The sequence below is a fragment of the Falco peregrinus genome, chromosome 1, assembly GCF_023634155.1.
Source record: "Falco peregrinus isolate bFalPer1 chromosome 1, bFalPer1.pri, whole genome shotgun sequence".
Taxonomy (NCBI): Eukaryota; Metazoa; Chordata; class Aves; order Falconiformes; family Falconidae; genus Falco; species Falco peregrinus.
In genome coordinates, this window is record NC_073721.1 from 108,233,611 (window position 1) to 108,253,346 (window position 19,736).

General features: G+C 40.4%; 1 protein-coding gene across 5 annotated transcripts in view; it reads right to left on the reverse strand.

Moving 5' to 3' along the window:
* Nucleotides 1-851: 851 nt before the first annotated feature.
* The window catches only part of RAB8B (RAB8B, member RAS oncogene family), a 31,313-nt gene continuing 12,428 nt past the window's right edge, over nucleotides 852-19,736 (reverse strand). Inside the window, exons 2-10 of one of the 5 annotated variants that reach the window (XM_055806574.1) lie at nucleotides 15,106-15,166; nucleotides 13,873-13,933; nucleotides 12,410-12,487; nucleotides 11,226-11,315; nucleotides 10,396-10,461; nucleotides 8,181-8,231; nucleotides 7,650-7,674; nucleotides 5,145-5,217; nucleotides 852-1,037 (exon numbers count right to left, since the gene is read on the reverse strand). In XM_055806574.1, the coding sequence (XP_055662549.1) occupies nucleotides 5,168-5,217; nucleotides 7,650-7,674; nucleotides 8,181-8,231; nucleotides 10,396-10,461; nucleotides 11,226-11,315; nucleotides 12,410-12,487; nucleotides 13,873-13,933; nucleotides 15,106-15,166 (482 nt within the window). In that variant the 3' untranslated portion in view covers nucleotides 852-1,037; nucleotides 5,145-5,167. Of the gene's footprint in view, nucleotides 1,038-3,442; nucleotides 7,675-8,180; nucleotides 8,232-10,395; nucleotides 10,462-11,225; nucleotides 11,316-12,409; nucleotides 12,488-13,872; nucleotides 13,934-15,105; nucleotides 15,167-19,736 lie in introns of those variants that run through there. The other 4 variants (XM_055806580.1, XR_008747538.1, XM_055806571.1 and 1 more) reach the window with 4 other exon arrangements.

A 19,736-nucleotide genomic window follows, 5' to 3' on the forward strand; every position in this document is an offset into this window, starting at 1 on the left:
CCGCGGGGGTGCGGCAGCCCGGTCTGGGGGCAGCGGGGCGCAGGGGGCTGCGAGCAGGCCGCGCCCGGGAAAGCGGGCCCGACCAGCCGCTCATGCGGGGGGCAGCTGCCGGCGCCTCAGCCCTGCCCGGGCCCGGGGACGGTGCCCGGCTCTATCCCCTTCCCCGGCAGCGCCGTGAGGCGGTCGGTGTCCGCCGCCGCACCCCTGCTTTGCAGCCAGCCATGCTCGCCTCCCGGCACGCACGGAACGGCCGGGGCTCGTCCAGGCTGGCGGCGGCTCCCGCACCCTCCCCTCTGCCTTGAAGGCGGGGCCGCGGCTTCCCGCCGCCACCCCGCGGCCCGGGAGGTTTCCTTAAACCCGGGTGTGCAGCTGCCCCGCCGGGACCGGCTTGCTGCCGCGGGGCTGCGAGGCGGAGGATGCGGGCGGCGCGGGGCTGCGGTGGCGCTGCGGGCGCGGGCGGTGTGGAACTGCGAGTCGAGAGCGGGAGGCGGGAGCGGGGCCGTAAGGAGGCGGGAGCGGGGGCCGTGAGGAGGCGGACGCCGCTGGCCTCAGGCGGGAGCGGGGCCCCGGCGCGGGGAAGAGAAGCGGCTCCAACTCCGCTTTGTGCCTCACGGGGCCTTTTCCTCCCCTCCCTTGAAACGGGTAAGATACCGTCACAGTAATGTAGCGGCGTGTGCTAAATAGGACATCGCACCCGAAGAACAGTTAATTAATTAATTAACACTGGTTTTAAAGGGTCGCCCCGCCCCGCACTTGGCTGAAGGAGTTGCTTCACCGTTTCCTAATTTCAAGTACACTTACCAGTGCTATTCTGGAAAATTACTTATAAACAGTATTTAAGACACACGTGGTTGCCTTTTCCCTGTATTTTATTGTTCAAAGCATAAATGTGAGTTTTACAGTCATGGCGTTTTGGGTGAGGAAGCTCAGAAGCAGCATTAGACATTAACCTCATGGACAGAACTTGCTCAGGCTTCTTGAAAAAATTGCATCCTTCATCTAGAATACATACCAGAGCCAGTTAGTTGCTATGTTGCCTGGAAAAAAAAAAAAGAAAAAGTAAAGTAACACTAAAAATTTGCCAACAGCCTTGAAAATAAATGAAACATTCAACTTTTCTTTAAAAAAAAACCCCAAACATTGACATAACAATTTGCACTTCACTTGTAATTAATTGGGTAACTAAAAAGACTGCACTTTTCTTTAGAGACAAGCACCCTGACAGTGGCCCAACAAAAGTAGACGCATGCGGATGCAGTAGCGCTGCAAGTGCCACAAGCTGTGACGGACACAGCTGGGCAAGGTGCCAGCTCGGCAGCTCTGGAGCCTGCCCCTCTCTGTCCCGAGGTAAGCGTGGTCACAGCCGTGTCATCACTTCAGGCTGTGCCGCAAAGGCAGCAGACCAAGTCAGGAAGGTTAGTGAGCACAACGGTAACGTTTCCCTGAGAAATCAAAACCCATTTTGAAACAAGTCCATCAGCCTGAGAGCCCACTGCCTAACACAGCGCCTCGGGACACCAGCTGTAGCCGAGTATCTGGACATAAACCGGTGGCATAAGCAGAAAAAGTCCTACCTCACAGCAGCAAGGTAAAGTACTTCAAATCATCTACTCAAGAAAGGTATTTAGGACTAAATAGGGTGAAATTCTCAGTACTTGGTGAATGTTTACAGAAGTCCTGAAGTCAGTACAACATAATCAGTAGTAGAGCCCAAGTTACACACACTTTCCACAACATTAAAGACATTAATTCCTCAGATGAGGAAAATGCTCGTATCCTGCTCAAAACTTACAACTTTGTTTTGGGAACTGAATGAACAGTATGTACCAAATATGTGCTCAGAAGGATTTATGTAACATTTGCTCACACCAGAAGCTTAGTGCTGATGTGCTCTGCCAAAGACAGTAAAAAATTTTTGAAGCAACTACAAAATACCCTACAGCACTAAAAATTCTCTTGACTGTATGCTTTGCATTCCATTCTATGCCCTTACTTTAAACCTCCAGATGGCAAGAGTAACTGCAACATAAAAGCTTCATCTACGTATCTCTTGTAGATTAGAATATTTCTAAAGAAAAAATATTTTGAAATATTACATTATATTGATGACTTTGGTATACTTCAAGAATTCTACAAAGCCACTAGTCAACCAAGTTGGAAAAAGAGTCATTTAGAAAAAAGGCAATTGACCAGATTGTAAGAGCTGGATACATTCAACACTTGTACCAACAACTTGCCTCTGGTCTACAACTGCGCACTGTTTGTACAGTAATTGCTAGTCTGCAGCCAAAACCAGATGCAGGAACTGTAATAAATCACCCGGTTTTAAGCAGTTTAAATATGCCTGCTATTTCCTTTTAACAAATGGAGAATGCAAATTTATTTAAAATGTTGTTGGGATGCAGATGCATGCCACTAACTTCTGTGAGATCTGAAGGACTTGCAGAAGTGATTTTAGGACTGCTGAGCATCTAGAACCAGTTCAGATCAAGGGGATCTGCAAGGTAACGTTTAAACAGCTGGTCCTAAAGCAGCAAACTTACTGCCAGCAGCAGTCTGAAAAAAACCCGCAACCAAACAAAGCCAACAAATAATAAGGTGTAGCAAGAATGGTAATTAGCTGGCTGTTGCTTAAGGTAAAGAGACAATACATCCTTTCAGCTACACACAGTTTATTAGATGAATGTGTAAAAAGCATGAACTTCAGAAGCTACTTGTCATCCATGCGTTTCCCATTTACTCCTTAGGATGCCCGTTTGGGTGTCTCAACTATTGATTAGCTTTTGTCTTGGGTAGACAAAACTATTCTTTCCTTAGAATCACTAATTTTCATACCAGTTGCAAGTTACTGCCAAACCACAATAATTTGAAAGTCAAGAACTATCGCTAATATAATACCCAACAAATATTTGCCAAATCCCTCAATATTCAGTGTTGAGGGAAGCTAGAAAAACAATATTTGCTATATTTCATAATACTCATGCCTCTGGTTACTTGAGTCATACCTTTCATGTAACACTGATTTAAAACAACAACAGTGAAAATGATAACAGCTGCAGTGAGCAGGTAATTCTTAACCAAACTAGAGACTCTCTCCCACGTTATCTTTACTGGCATCACTCAGAAGTTACTTTGGAAGGGCATTTCATGAGACTTGAATGTCTGGAAAAGTGGTTCCTTATGAAGCTGAAGGTCACCGAGGTAACAGATTTAAGTAATCACTACAGGAATAGAGCCTATTTCAGAAGAAATCTACAGAACAGTCAAGTTTAGGAACAAGCAAAGCCATACAAAAACCCTTGTGGTTTGCCACTGAAGTTAAGCAAAGCTTTGCAGATGCAACTCGGCTTGACACCCTTCTACAACAGGTGTACCGAAAACAGAGTGGAAATGCCAACTGTATAAAAAAATATGTGGAATATTTCATAAAAAATGCTCCAAATACTTTTAATTATGTAACTTTTATTTGAGAGAAACATTGTTGTAAAAAAGTTCACATGGAATAGTAAAACCATGGGAGTGTGAAGTTTTTGTTGGGGTTGGGGTGGGGTTTTTTGGATGGTTTGTTTTTTTTTAGGGGCTGGGTCTGGGTTTTTTGTCTATACACATCAATACACAGTTAATGATTAGGTTTACAAGTTAGCCACATGACAAGTTCACTTTTACCTGCAGGAGCTTTTGACATTACACCTTTATACCAGAGTGCTTAAACACACACAGCAGAACACTTCTATTTCAAAATTAAGCATTTTCCCAAGGACTATACTTTTTATTCTGAATTTAGTAGCTATATAGCATTAAAATAACTGTAATTGAAGTTTTATTTGCAAAAATGTTCATAAGGCCATAGGAATGCACTCAAATTCACCAGAAACAAGAAAAATCAATGGAAGTCCTGCTTTTGTGGAAGAAAGAAATACAAGTTTTATTTATAAGAATGAGAATGGCATAAGCAGTTCAGTGAATGGAGGAGAAAACAGACCTATTACCACCTACAGACCAAACCTTAAGAAGTTTAACATTGCAAAATTTCAATTACATTAATAGATAACCAAATAACAGATGCATTTTCACAACTAACACATTTATGCATTTTACATAATATTCATGTACTTTCAAATCATTACCCATTCACAATATTTTAATGTGATATGTATATTCAAGACTCCTTTATTCACTTGTGAAAATGATCCACTTAATTCACTTGACTTCAGCAGACTAGTGTGGGAAGGGTACTTACAATGGGAAATACTTTCTGTAAAAAGAACTACAGGTCTGAAAAGTCAATTAGCATTTCTGAGACTATCCCCCAAATAGCAAAGTGAGCTGCATTACCTTTTCATGAGTGGTTTAAGCTTTAGCAGTAATAGAACTTCCAGACAGTAAGTAAATCAAATATTCTGTATACACCCAACAAAAACTTCTTGTGCATGTTTTGCTGAGCACAGACTGAAAGCTAAAATTGCAAAGCACTGAGACCAGTCCGGGTATTGTTTGGCTATTTTTTTTCTTTTTTTAAAAAAACATTAGAAAACTATTGGTCAAGATACAGTGCACAGACATGGGTCCGAGGAAAAGATTTTCTAGAACCTTAGCATAAGCAGCATTTTTGTTTTATCCACCAAATCCACAAAAAATGTCTGCCTCTCCTGAAAGGTTAGTGGCAATTTCTGGAACAAAACAGAAATACATTTGCTGCTTAATGAATAATAATTACAGGACTTTTGTTCTAATGGACGTTAGAATACTAACTAGATGACTGAGGTATAGTTAAGAGTCCTTCAAAATTTAGATCATATAGTCTGGAGCAAAGTAGCAACACAGACTGCATAGAACAATCATAGTGATATTAGAAAAGCCTGTAGGACCCAGCATCCAACGCGTAGGCAGAACATACCATTTATCATCACCCGCTTGTCTAAAGGAAAATAGCTAAAAAAATTCCTGGTAGAACATACAGCTGATTCGCACGCTAAGATACAGCACATTTTTCAATGTCTGACAAGGCAAACTGTACACAGAAAGAGGTCTGTACTGACCACGTTAGCACACCAATAAAGTGCAGCCACTCAGCCATTTAATACTGCTGGAGAAGAGGGGTGGGGGCAAAACAACAAAGAAAGAGAGAGAAATCTGCATTTTACCTTATCCATAAGACCACATGAAATTAGAATTCTTCAGTTTCAGCAGGGGACAACAAAATTGCATTAATTTCTTCTACAAATAGAAAAAGATGAGCTTTACATGAACATTAAGCAAAGTGAAGTATTTACTGCATTATTTTATCATGCATAAAGTGAATTTCCTATGGTCTTACATCACATTTATGTACAGTTTAGCACAGCTAAATGTAAGAAAATAGCAAGTTTTATTTTTCCTCCCCCCCATACAGAGCAGATACCCCAATTCGCTGCTGCTTCAAGAAGCACTTCATAGACTCTACTACTTAAAGGCTCTTTCAAAGGGAAGTTCATGGAGACTAATGTTGGATGAACGTTTAACCACACAGCAAAGACAGGAAAAAACAATACAAAGCATTCCGTAAACGGTGCCAAACACAGAACATGTCAGTTTTGGTTTGCAGACAACCCCTGAGATAAAAACCAAAGTATTACGACACCAAATAAGTCAGAGGTAAATTACTGAAAATAAACAACATTCATAATTGGTGTCACAACACTTTCTGTATAGAAGCACTTTTTTGAACCATACAGAAAACGTAACTGCTTTAGCCTGTCCGAGAAAAACATCAAGGGTAGACAACAGAGCAGTTAGGGTTGCTTTGTTTTTTCACTAAACCTTGTTGCCATGAAGATGTTTCTGTTTTAGTGCAGCAACAGCAGTTTATGAGATTCAGCATCTAGTTACAGTAACTACTTCTATTAAACTACATGTGGGGACAGGCTGATAACCACCTAAAACTTCATGGAACCAGCTACTTAATGTTAAACCTTTTAAAATCAAGTCTTTAAATCTAACGCTATTGGCCCATCCACTTTCAAAATATTTACAACAGACCTGGAGATGACAAATCCAGTACCTGACACCACAAAATGAAGCGGTTATCTGTGGCAACAACCAACACACGGTTCACAACTCCAGACGATGTCGGGAAGCAAAAGCAAGCACGTCAGACAGTAATGATGACAATGACAGAACACACCTATCCCCTAATAACAAACATGCTGGACACAAACTTGTAGTTAAAGCTTACAATGGTCCAAGTTTGGCACATCAACAGAACTAAAGCACCTGTTTTAATTGCTTGTTGAGGATTTTTTTTTTCTGAAGACAATAAAAAAGTAGTAGAACAAAGACTAGGTTATACAACGCTCAATTGAGTAAAAAAGGCAACTACGTTTCAACTCTGCTTCTAACAGTCTAGGTCACTGTACCAGTTTCTGATGAAAAAAATAACTGCTTGAGCAGACCAAAGAGGGCTTCACACATTCAGTATTAACTGCACAACTAATAATATGTTACATCCCTAACGTGACCGTTTCCTTAGTGCTGGAACTTGATAAACTTTAGCAACAGCACAGGAAGCTAGTTTTTGGACACCTCAGTTGTCAAGGGTCGATGCTTACAGATGTTAACAAACTATCCTTACAATTACAGTAGAAATAGATGTCACCTTTAGAAGCAGTCATTTCTGAACAAGTGAATCCACAGAGAGGTTACTCAAAACTCATGCATTCAGCTTCCACAAGCCACTTAAGTGATAGCGATGAGGCCAATTTGTGACAATGAATTCAACTCCAGAGTGTACTTCCTCATCAGAAACAAAAAAAGGTGCAGACAGTTTGAGCTAACAAAGGGAAGTTAAGTGAGGAGAGACACTGTGTTTATTAAACAACTGGAAGGTGCATCTGTGAATCAGACAGTGACTGGCAATTCAGAACACAACTTTGCTAAGTCTGGTAAAGAAAGAAAAGCAACATACTACATTCAGAACAGAAGCCATAGCTTCTGCATGAACAGATTTGTGCATCCAAGAGACAAACGCCATACAAATTGTTAAATGCCAATTGTTACAGTAATTCTCATTACTAGAGTATCAACATCCATACTGCAGTCGTGGCCACAAGTATACAGCATAGAAAATAATGGACGTGAGACTTAATTTTTCCCCTGGCTCTTCTGCTTGAAAATAAATTTGTTTAAAAACAGAAAGGAAAACCTGCACAAATCTGTTAAGAATCTTTCTTACAAGTCAAACTGTGCAAATACAAGTGTAAGATTGTGCTGTAACAGGCAGTAAGAGGCCAATATGGATGTGCAAAGTTAAAAGAAACATAGCAGCTTTTGCAACAGGCAATAAAACAGAAAGTAAAAAAGGAAAACAAGTTAACTCTTGCATTTGTGTCTCCACTTCATAGCTTCCATATCTGAGAAAGAAGAGCCTGACAGGTCAATAGGCTTAGTGAGCAAAATCCACTTGGTATTTTGTGTATCGCAGTCTACGTTCAATGGAGCTCTCAGCAGCAGCTTGGTGGTATTATTTCTGAGGCTTTGTGACCCTGTGCTTTCAAAGAAGCAGAAAAGGTTCTAAGTGTGCTGCAGTCTATCATTAGAAGTTCATCAAAGTAGCGTGCATCGAAAGAAGCTGCTCTTCTTAGATCGGTTTTCTGTTATTTTTACTGGCCCACCTGCCCCTGATGAACTGTTGTCATTCTGAAAGAGACAAAGAGTATCAACATCATAAAAATGCAGGAAAAAAAGTAAGTCGAGCTTTCCCAGGTTCCCTCCCCACCTCCTCTGCCTTGCAAAGCTATAAGCAGAGCAGCAGTTTGTTGCAACTTGAGCTCCTCAATTATCCAGACTCTGTTAATCATTCAATAAAAATGCCTATTTTAAAAATGAAGATTTATCCAGCAATCCAGATCTCAAGTATTAGCTGAAGTAGTTTGAGACATAATTCGACATTTAATAAAGCAAAGAGCACACTGTTACATTTCAAAAGAACACATCAATTTCAGGCTGCTCAATGTTACTGTTCATGCAAAATAAAGAACAATTACATGCTGACGTGTAATAAAGCCTGATAAAGCACCCTTTGCTCAAATTTATCTAGCACACCCTGTAATCCCCAGCAGTTTTTTGGTAGGGCTACTTCTCAGACAATTATTATAGCAGTCATTTCAATGTATCTAGTTTGTATGCCAACTGGAAATACAAACCATTTTTCTGTTGAGCTTTGTCATAATGTCCCGTGCAAGTGTGAAAAATGCCTGGTAAGGAGTGGAAATAAAAAAAAAGAGAAAGTTAGTCACGAGATACATTAAAGATAAGATCGATACGGAGTAGCCAGACACATTAACAGTACAGTATTCTGTAGGGCACTGCCAGCACTTCGCATTGCAAGGCGCTCTACGTATAATAGCTGTTTACCTAAAACTGCACTAAGTATGCTTTACAATAAAAAACTCTGGTTTTAGTCTCCATCCCCAGTCTTTGAAGCAAGTAAACTGACTTTCCCATCATGTACCTCTTCGCCAAAAAGAAAAAAGTCTGCTGAAGAGAGCGCTGCATGCACTAATACTTACCCACCCACCCCCAACTGCACTGCGCACTGTAACTAGAAAACCACAGAAAGGTTTGGGGATGGCATGCCTGGGAATTCACATTCAGGCTAGCTTGCTTTCTGTTCTCCAAAAGTTTTGCTCCTGGGCTATCTATAATGTTTATTTATGCTTCCAACATCCCTATTAAAAAAGAAAAAAAAAATCATCAGCAAATCTCAGCATCTCAGACTTCAATGTATAAAGGAGCAAAAAAACCTCTGCAGCAGAAGAAAATCTGCAACTCTCCAGAAGAAGGGAAAGCAAGATTTTAGGCTACCTGGAGACATCAACAACCCGAGGACAGCTCCAGAATGTAAAAAACTGTAAACGTTTCCCCTCTCATTGTGTTTGGAATATATCCAGAGAGACACTCATTTAATGCAAATAAATCACAACAAATAAATGAAATCACTTCTGATCACAGGAATACAGAATAACATGATTGTGTCATTTCCCACAAGTTCAACATTTGGTAGAAAGACGACTAAATCATTACTTGTTGAATGCCCGTACCAGCTGCAATTTTTAATACTTTCTTCACTAATCATGTGACAATTTTTTTAAAAAAAATCACATAGCAAAGTCGTTTGGAGTGAGCACACACTACTGTACATGTCATGACCCACAGGAGTTAAATCGCAGGACATGCCATGAAAGAGCAAGTCAACTATCTGGAGAAATTACTGAAGATAGGTGCTTTCTATACAGAGAATACTGCTGTCCACCACTGGTATTAGCTGCTCATGTTCACACTTCCACTATCTGCTGCAAGAATCATAACGACACTGTGCAAATCAGGTCCAGCACTACCCCAGATGCACCACAATGCAACTAAGTCCGCTCTAGCTATACTGTACAACCATCATCCTGCAATCAGAAGAAAAACGCTTGTCTGGCATGGCATCAGTCATGTTATTTTAAAGTAACGATCTCTTCAGTTTCTAGTTAATTTGTTGGCTGCATGATCTGAATTAAGTATGCGTTTGGAGGACTTTTAAAAGGTATCCCACCAATACATGCGGAAGGGCTTTTAGATGATTAGGTACAGGAACAACATATAAGAACAAGTCTGCCTTATCTGAATAAATGAATCTTAATGTAACTGCCTTTTGCTATCATCTTATCGTCTTGTCCACACTCCTTGTCATAGCGTTAAGATCCTCCCCCCACCTCTCTGAGATGACAAGAGTGATTCATGGTAAGACAGACTGGAGCTGAGCCACGCTTCCTTCCGATTCTCCTTCCTTATGCTCTCATAAATAGGGATCTCATGTTTTTAGCATAAAATTCATTTACAGGAAAACAGATTGCAAGTCTATAGATAGCATTACAAGCCTTCTTCCTCCTCTAACATCAGCTTATGGCAGTCAGTCTGTGCTGGTGTTCCAGGTTAACAAACAAATCTTCAGTCTCATCCGCACAGCACCCTTTAAGTAGTAACCTGAAGGCTCCTTGACACAGTAGCTTGTTATTCTGAAAGTAAAGAATCTGGAATCCAATTTCCTGCACAAAGCATTGCTCTAAAATTACTTCTATTCCTGTCCAAAAGCACTGCAATTTAAGTAGCGAGGCACAGAAGTCTAAAGCAACTGTTTGCTACAGTAACAGCAAACTGCTCTTAACACCGGTTTAGAACACAATTCCAGACACTACCAGAATACAAGAAATGCTGGATTTTACAGCAGCTCTCTGAATACAACAAGAGTGGTGACTCAGGAGCACAGTTAGGACTTCAGGTCCCAGATCAGGTCAGAAAGCCCAGCAGATCATGAAACACGCCTCCATAGTAGCAGCTCAAGAAACACACCTAAGCATAATGCCCATCACTTACCTCTTCCACATTTATGCTGGATTTTGCACTTGTCTCCAAAAATTTGATTCCATAATCAATTGCTAACTAGAAGAGAGGTTAAAGTTTTTCAGTGTTTTTGAAGTTCCTTTGTAAAAGAAACATTTTACATCGGTTCATAACAGAATTAATGCTGTATACTGTAGCAATTTTCAAAAACAAACCCATCGAGTTACTGGACAATTGGGCAAACCATTAGAACAGGTCGTACCCTCATGTGAACCTCAAAAACAACAGAGATTAATTTCTTACAAAAAGACTTAATTAGGACCTAAAAGAACAGTAAGTTAGAATCTTCATTGATACAGATTTACAGACACAGATAACTACCATCATCTCGTAAATGGTGTTACAAGCAACTACACTACTTAGCTGTGTACATAACAGATTATATAGTATTCTTACTTGCTTGTTTCTTCTGCAGAACAACTAGTTACTTCAGCTTTAATAACAGTACTTATGAAAAGAGCAAGTAACCACCATGGTGAAACAAGTACAATAAGGTCAAACTATATACAAAGCTTTATACTGAGATGTAGAATATCTCACGCTCGCTATAGCAAAGGTCAGTGTTCTTTACAGGATCTTCCCTTCAAGACAATAGTGCCATTAGGTTTACTGAAACCTGAAGACAGTCAAGTGTTATTTAAAAATCAAAAAACCCAAGCCTGGCATCCTATAATATATAGAAGTATCTAAAACAAGAGGTTTGAGGCCCATTACCTCTCATGTGCTTAAAACACACCAAACCCCCAGCAGCGAAAATCCTAAGAAAAGCAGGCTCTTAATTAAGTTGATTCACCAAAGCTTACCTTCTCCCCTTTTTCTTTTGAAACTTGTCTTTTTTCATTCATATCACATTTGTTACCCAGGATCATTCTTTCCACATCTGAAGAGGCATGCTGAAAGAAGAAAAAGTAATCTCTCGCAAACAAAGTGTATCATTATTTAAAAGAGGTTACGTGTCAAACTCATCTACAAATGAGTATTTTCTTTTTTAAAACTTGTCTACTGTTAATGCATTGCTGGCAAGGAGACTGACTTTCGAAACAAGCAATTTAATATTTAAACCAGGTTGGAATAAATACTCCTAGATTAAATTTGCCGGAGTATTATTACAGATCAAAACAGTACTATGAGCTCTGTACCAGGCTGCTCACACACACAGGCATTCAGTTGTTCTGGAAATGTAACAGTACACACTTCCAAGTGGTGCATGGACACCTAGGGTATTGGGCTGGAGTATCATTATGTGATACATTTGCATTTTTAAAACAGGTTATTAACAAAATACTTTTAAATAATCAATACTTTAATAATCAATTCAGCAAGAGAACTTTCTAGCCCAGTCACTATTGAATCAAATTGGTCACTAATACGGAATTTTGTTTAAGAGCCAAAGAACAATACTAAAGAAATACTAAAGAAAAGCCCACGGATTCTATGTTTAAGGGAAAACAACGAGTAAGATTCTGTTATCTAACTACAGCTTCACTAAAATTAAGGTTTCTTCTCTAACTTCACAATGACCTATCCCTACTTGACAGCACATCCCACTAAATAGCTTACAGTAAGTCAGCAGGGAGGAAGCTTACCCAAGACCAAATGAAAAGGTCAGAAACCTCTAGTCGGACACACACACAACACAGTTAACAACTGAAATGAGACAGATTTGTCATCATCTCAGTGAAAGGTAGACCCTGAGATCTTGCTCCTTCCCATTCCTTAGACACACCCAAAAGCAAAAAAGAATACAAGCCATATAGTAAGAGCAGTTTTGACATACTTTATGCTTACTTTCTACCTTCTACCCCTAGATGAACAAGAATGAATATTCTCATCATCAATAATCACTGTTGCATTCACTGCACGGTCTAACTTGGCTACTATGGCTACTATATGTTGGCTACTAAAATGAAAGCAAACAATTACTTATTATTTGTCCCAGGGAAATCATAAGATGGAACAAGTAAGAAGTACTTTCCAAAGTGCCTACCTCCTCTATGTTTCTTATCCAGTTTTTTATGTTGTCAAAAGACTTCTCATTTGTGATGTCATACACCAGCATAATTCCCTAAATAAAAGTAAGAAAATCTCATTAGATGAGCTAGCACTACTGGTTGAGTTTCAACATACGTTGTTGGTTTGAGTATACTTGCAAGAAATTCAACATACAACTTACACACCTAGAATCCCTTCTCAAAGCATTATGCCATTGCTGAGAATTTACCCAAAATTTTACTATTTAACAACTTTTGGCACTGTTAAGAGGTCAAACACACCTCCTATATGAAGTTTTAAATTATTAGGCTACAGTCAGGAAAAGTTTAGAAATTCTACTACAACAGCAACCAAGACACTACTGTTAAAGCAAAATTTAGAAGCAGCAGCTTTAAGCAGTCAAAGATGACAAACCTGTGAGATCCAGTCTGCTGGGGCCAGTAGATACTTACAAAAAAGCTGGCACTAGGTGCTCTCCCAGAAGCTTTAGCTCTTTCAGACAGTTAGGTACGTATACTAGTGTGAGCTCTCAACAATTAGCAAAGCATGGGAAACCACACAACAGCTGCATTAAGGACAGATTGCCAGGTTCACCTCCATTCCTTATTGCCTTTCCAGTCATTCCTCGGAGGACAAAGAAAAGTCCTTGGCCGTGGACTGGGAGGTGGGGAGAAGACCATGTCACTGCCATAACCTGTTTAAATACTAGAAAGCTCTAACACAGAGCCACAACCATTACTATTTCTCCCCATCTGTATTCCGTCATAGTAAAATTACTTGGACCCACAGCCAGCCTATGAATGTTACCAATCTGTTCATACAAAGCAGTTAGAACACGCAGCAGCAGCAATAGCTAGTCATCAGCAAGAAATTAAGTGTCCCAACATAAAGTACCTCCAATCACAGCATTAAGAATGCATTACAAACAGTTGTAACACAAAGAGTACAGGCTCCAAGTCAGTTAATTGACCCCAAGTCATTCTTAATGGAGGAAAAGGTAACAGTAGCTTTAATAAGTGACTGTGCTTCTAGCCCAGATTCTGCATTCTCTACTGTCTGGAAAAGCAATTCAGTCAAATCACTTTTAATATTAAAATAATTCATTACCTATTTTCAGACATTTCAAATGTTTAAAGAGGTTGATTGCATTAAAAAAAACCCTGCCTGATTACAGCTGGGCAGCTTAACTTACTATAATCTGCCAAAATTTTAATTAAAGAAGACAATAGGACTTGAAGTTTCATCACAAAGACAGGACTAGACAAAGTACCAGCAGGTTTAAAAAAAGAAAAACAGAGAAAACACCACAAAACAAAAAAAACCCAAAACCAACAGTTGTGGCATCTCACGCCACAATTACCTACTCCTCCAGCTGAAGACTTAACATGATATAACCTCAGGAGCAGCAAACCAGTTACACTAGTTGTGCCTAGCTTTTTGTGAAGTGAGAGCACTCACCATGGCTCCTCTGTAGTAAGCCGTTGTGATCGTGCGGAATCTCTCCTGGCCTGCTGTATCCCTAAAATTCAGTGAAAACAAGTATTTGTTGGAGGTGATCTTTACAACCTTCTGTACTTAGACGTGTCTTGTTAAACAGAATAACAACATATTGATACTCCCTCATTAAGAAAAAATACTTTTTCTGTATTTGCACAAGTTTCTCCAGCCCTCAACACCTTCCTCACCCCCAAGCGATCCTACTTACATCAGTGGTTATAGCAGCACCATAAATACGGCACAAAAGCATTTAAATTTTCATGCAAGCAATAACACTCATTACTACACAGCCTTCCCTAGAATAACTAAGAGAGGCAGCTCTGATGCATCCCAGTCCTGCTCGAAACAAAACCCAAAACATGCCGCAGTAGAGTATTTCAGGATAGTGCATTTTCACGTACAGTTAGCATTAAAATCCACCACTACACGTTCGGGTGCTGGTATTTTATCCTAGATGACTTCAAAGCAGTATCTGTGAGTGAACAGGAGGACCAAAGTGTTTGGCTACTAGTCACACCTAGGGTTGCTGAACCTCAAAGGCCTGACAAAACCTAGCTTTCTGCCTTAAATTCCACAGAAAATTTGTACCCACCACTCCTGGCACTTTGCTTCCTCAGTCACAAGAACTGTGTCTCACATGCAAGTATCACAACTATCTTTGCTAGAACTTGAGAAATCAGCAGGAATCCTACATTCACCAGGAGCATTTTAAGAGTTTGGCATGTGTAATAAATAACGCTACTCCAAAACTACTCATCTGCTGCTATCAGGAGGCTCGGTCTCTGCTAACCCACCAGGCAAGCAGTGGGAGTACTATCACTAACCTGTGCCTCTGAGTAAAATTAGACATCAAAGTACCAGAGAACATCACATTTTATTAGATTGCACATTTTAGTTTACAGCTATGGAGTTAATGCTTCTCTTCCCCATGGAATAGCTAAACGCACATTTAAGAGGACAGCTTTTGATAAAATGGGAAGTTGCTCTCATGTTGCATTTGAACGGGCCGTTTCCTGTGCTACTAAAGCAGAACCACCCCAAGAGCAAGCCAGAAGCACGCATAAACTTCATGGGCAGCCAATGAATAAAAGGTATGAAACTTCTGGCACACCCAGGCTCAAAAGCTATAAAGTATTCCTGCTCAAAGATAATTCAATACTCACTGAAAACTTCAAATTACTTTGGAATACTTACCATATTTGTAGCTTGATTTTCTTTCCATCTAATTCTATTGTTCTGATCTTAAAGTCGATTCCTGCCAGAGAAAGAGATACTCTTAAGTTTTGCAATAAATGAAAAGGAAGTGTTCAGTTTCCTTTTGACAATTCGGTAAGAGCAAACTTAGGTAAAAGAATTACTCCAAAGCTGTCATTTCTTCCAAACACTAGGGAGCACTGAGGATGCACAAAGGTTTTCAGCTGCATCCAACATGTGACGGATAAATTATTCTGCACAATGAAAACTGACCCAATCTGGACTCACTGCCAGAGTTAGTCAAAATTACGAGGAAGATTTCATCTCAAAATTCTTCCATTTTACACCAATAAAGTCATTGGTTTGAATGTATATTTTTCTCAGCTTTTGAGTAGCCCCTGCAGTTCAAGTCAACTCCCTAGAAACTGCTGGCTCCAAGGAAAAATATACATACTATGACCCCTTTAGTTCCTTCCCAAAGCTGGCATCTGATTTTGATAATCGGACATCACAGTAAATGGTAAAGCATCACAGGAGATAAAAGCTATACAGATAATTACTGAAAGTGGCTGAAGTAGATAATGCATGGGACTTTTTCAACAGTGTTTAGGAGTAGTAAGATTTGCTAGAAAGCTCCAAAATGTATCAAGAAAACACTTCTTTCCTCCCCTTACACTCCCACAGGGTACCCCACCAGTTTCTGAGATTGATTCTGAACACAGATGTTAAACCGGGGCAGGGGGGCGGGGGGGGGGGGGCAGGAGAAAAAAAATTAATTCAGAAGGGCTTAATAATGTCTTTTAAGGTTTAAAGGGATCAAATGGACCTATGAATCAAAGCCAAGATTTCCAGACTAGCCTTTTCCCTGGACTACATGAACTTCCACGTCTCTGAAGCTATACTATAATATAACTCAAATTGAGAGTGCTCGAGTCCCACATTTTTTAATCCCAGGACAGCCACCCCCGTGTACTCCCGCAACTAATCTGCTTTGAAACCAATGGCCTATTTTTTCTTCACTGAATCTTAAACAGTTACTTAATATTTAGTCAGTTTGTAAAAGATTGGGGGTGGATGGGTAGGTTCTTTTATTTTTTTAATCTCTTCTGATTAATTTAAGTGACAATTATCAAGAGCATCTGAACTGGATGGACGAACGCTGATTCTAGCTTTAAGAATTCATCTATCACTTAAACAGGAAGCTACGGGATGTTTTTAATATACTACAGTAGCATTTGAATATGAAATATGGACATTCATTAACTATTTGATTTCATTCTTCTCACATGCAAAATTAATATTTTAATATACCAAAAATACCAAGTTTCAGCTACTTAATCTCGATGTGCTATGGATACATAGTTTAGCCCATTAGAATACAAATTAAGAGCAGAAATATCACACCAGCACTTCTAACAGCATATGAAATTAATTGCATGAATTTAAAATACTATGACTACTGCTACAATTAAAATTTCCCAAGATTCACTACTGGATTTACAGGCAAAAAGACACTTCCATTAATTCGTATTCTTCTAAAAATGACACAAGAATGATGTGTACTTTTAAAAAATCCTTATTATCTGTAACAGAAGTTTGGCAAGTGTTTCCATTTTACATTCGATATGATTTTGTGTCTCCCTTGTTGGAAAGATTTTTCTCCTAACTACGTGCAACCTGCTGCAATCACAGGTAATTGTATTCAGGTCTGAAAACAAATAACCTTTGATCTGCATAGATTTTCTCTTGGCCTCAAAGGTCATGAAGCATGAACACAATCCCCTTTCCGGAAAAATTCGTATCATGGACAACCAGTTTTAAAAGCTCCTTTGTGTCTAGGCCTGAAGTCTTAGAATTAAGTTCAACAACTACGGGGAAAACTAGGTTGGGAGCCTACTGTGGCTCCAAGAGAATTCTGTATGTGTTGTCACCGGCTGAAGCCGAGACCCACCAGCAGGAACAGGGACAGACACCCACGGGACGGTTTTCTGAGGCAGCAAGCTCACGCTGCGGCCAGCTATGTGTGCACACCAACTCACGCCTTGCACCGACGGGTTTCTCGTGGTTAGTCATTCCTCTCACAGCGCCAAAATGACTGATGCAACCATTCCTTTGATCACTTGTAAAACTCGGGATCTACACAAAAAATAGCTTTGCAGAACTTCAGGTTTCTAGTAGGAACCTCACCAAAATTTTTGAATAAAGATGAACTTCAAAGCTGAAAGAGGAATATGAAAGGGAAGGCCCCAAGCGCCTCTGTTATGATACTAAGAAGTTTAACACATGCAGCTGCGACTTTTCTGAGACTAAAATGGACTAGAAACTGGCGCTGCTTTTGTTCTTTCGCTTCGGCGCCAGGAAGCGGTGAGCTGCAAACGTTGGTAGCACAAGCAGGGTGACACGGCTACCGCTTCCTGCCAGGCACGGGCACCGCCACGTACCGACTGTCTAGGGTGCAGTTAAATTGAAATTACGCCATGTAAAACATTAATGACTATAGCATTTCAAAAGTAATTATTGACAGAAAGCTCCCCTTGTCAATGAATTCTTATTTTGACAGTCACACACTGAGATACAGGAGTTTGAAAAGGTACTTGGCTCCAACAAAAAAGGGTCATTTGCAAATCAGAAAGCTTGAGTGCAAAGTATCACATGGCTTTCACGGTTTTAAAACGCCACATGTGACACTGTTCTTTCCAGTAGGGAAAAAAAAGCCCAGAAACATTTGATGTCCATCCAAAGATAAGTTTTGGAAGCTTTTAGGAAATACAGACCCAGATTAATTCTTAGAATAGAACGGCTAACAGGAAAATTGCTTTTAACTGCTACAGCAGAGCTGCCACACAAACGTCTGAGACACAGCTGTCCACCTAGCAACTCGGTACGTATTAGATAGTGATATAAAAACATCTGTTGCAGGAATCACACACTTGCAGCCTGCAAGGATGAGGCTGAGACCCAGACTGTGCATTGGTTAGGACTGTAATTGCTTTCATCTCCCTTGCAGCACCGGGGAAAAAGCAGCTGAGAGTTTCTTGTCCTTCAAACCCCTTTTCAGATCCTTGCTAACTACAGGCCAGGGATGCACCTTCCCTCCTCACTTTACCGAGTGTTTTCTCCCATAGGTCCCAACCAAACTCTGCCAAAGAATACACTGAGCGGAGAAATCTGCACACCAAGAAAAAAGGCAGTGCCACTAGCGCACACAGACTTGCACAAGACCCCATGAGAGCTGCATGCTGCCCTATTTACCTGGGAGCGCTACGCAAAGCCAAGAAAGCCCACCAGCTCGGGCACACCCCTGCCCAACAGCACAAAGCCAAGCAGCAGAGGCCAGGGAGGCTGGCCCCACCTGGGCCTCTTCCGATTTAAGCCAAGAAGTCATGTTCATCTCATACACCAAAAGCTCTTCTGCTACTACTACTTCTTCTGCTACTGCTCCGCTCCCTAGCTACACATTCCTGCTTGTTCCTGCCAGCTGAGGCAGATTTTACCCATAATTATGCTGTAATGCAATCATTTTCAAGAGACATTTAGGAAATGTTCCAGAGAGCTGCATTACAATACTAAATATACAGGCCTGCCCAGCTGTGCATGCTAAGTAGTTCCTTTTCCAGCTTTAGTACCAATGGTTTTCCACTACAAACCGTAACAAAACCAGCCTGACAATTCTTACAGGAACGGAAGAACAAACTGAACAGAGGTGCTGAAACACTTTATTTTGCTACTTCAGTTTTTTGAACAGCAGCTTACTCTCAAGGCATCGCTGTTACTCTTTTGTTCTCCCCTCACCCATGATTTTACTCCCGTAGCCACCGGCACCAGCGTCTCAGGTTCTTCAGTGCGACAGAATCAGTTTCAGTGAGGCCTCCGCTACAACTCTTCCCTACACAGTACCCGGGTTTGGACTTACAGATTGCCTTGTTTCTTCTTTGAAACCAGCTTTCTGCTACAGAAAATGCTGCGGCACAAAGACACCAAACCGAAGTGTTCCAGCTGGAGCACAACTGTACCAGCAACCGCTTCCTGAAGGCAAAGGTTTCGCTGGCCTTCAGTCTGCTCAGCAAGAGGGTACTGCGAGGGCCACGTTCTCAAATAATACAAGTAGTGAAAGACAGAAAAGACAGACCTGCATGTTAATGTTAAAAAAATGACAACCGTTGAGTACCCACTGTCAAGCAAATATTACAGTTCCTAATATTTAGCTGTAGTGCACAGTTAACCAGTATTGTAAGTTAATTTTTCATGTGGTTCAATGTTAGCTTGCAGCAGCTGGACCTTACATATAAGAATGCTGTATGAACAGATGACAATTCCTGTTGATTTTAACTCGTTGATTTAACAGGTTTCTCATTTCACTAAGTTCATGGAGTCGGTACATTTGATAACATTCTTCTGGTGCAGCTGTGGCAAAAAATCAGCCAGGAAATTACCCCTTTCAGGATGCAAATAAGTGCCAATCTCTGACACCATACACTAGCCTGTATAACTTCCACAGTAGAGTATTTTTCCATCTCTGTCAAAGTAATACTTTATTTAAAAAAAGAAAAAAAAAAGTACTAAATGTACTACCATTTTAAATGGTCTAGTTGTTTTTTTGGTTGCTTTCTTTTTTTTTTTCAATATATAAG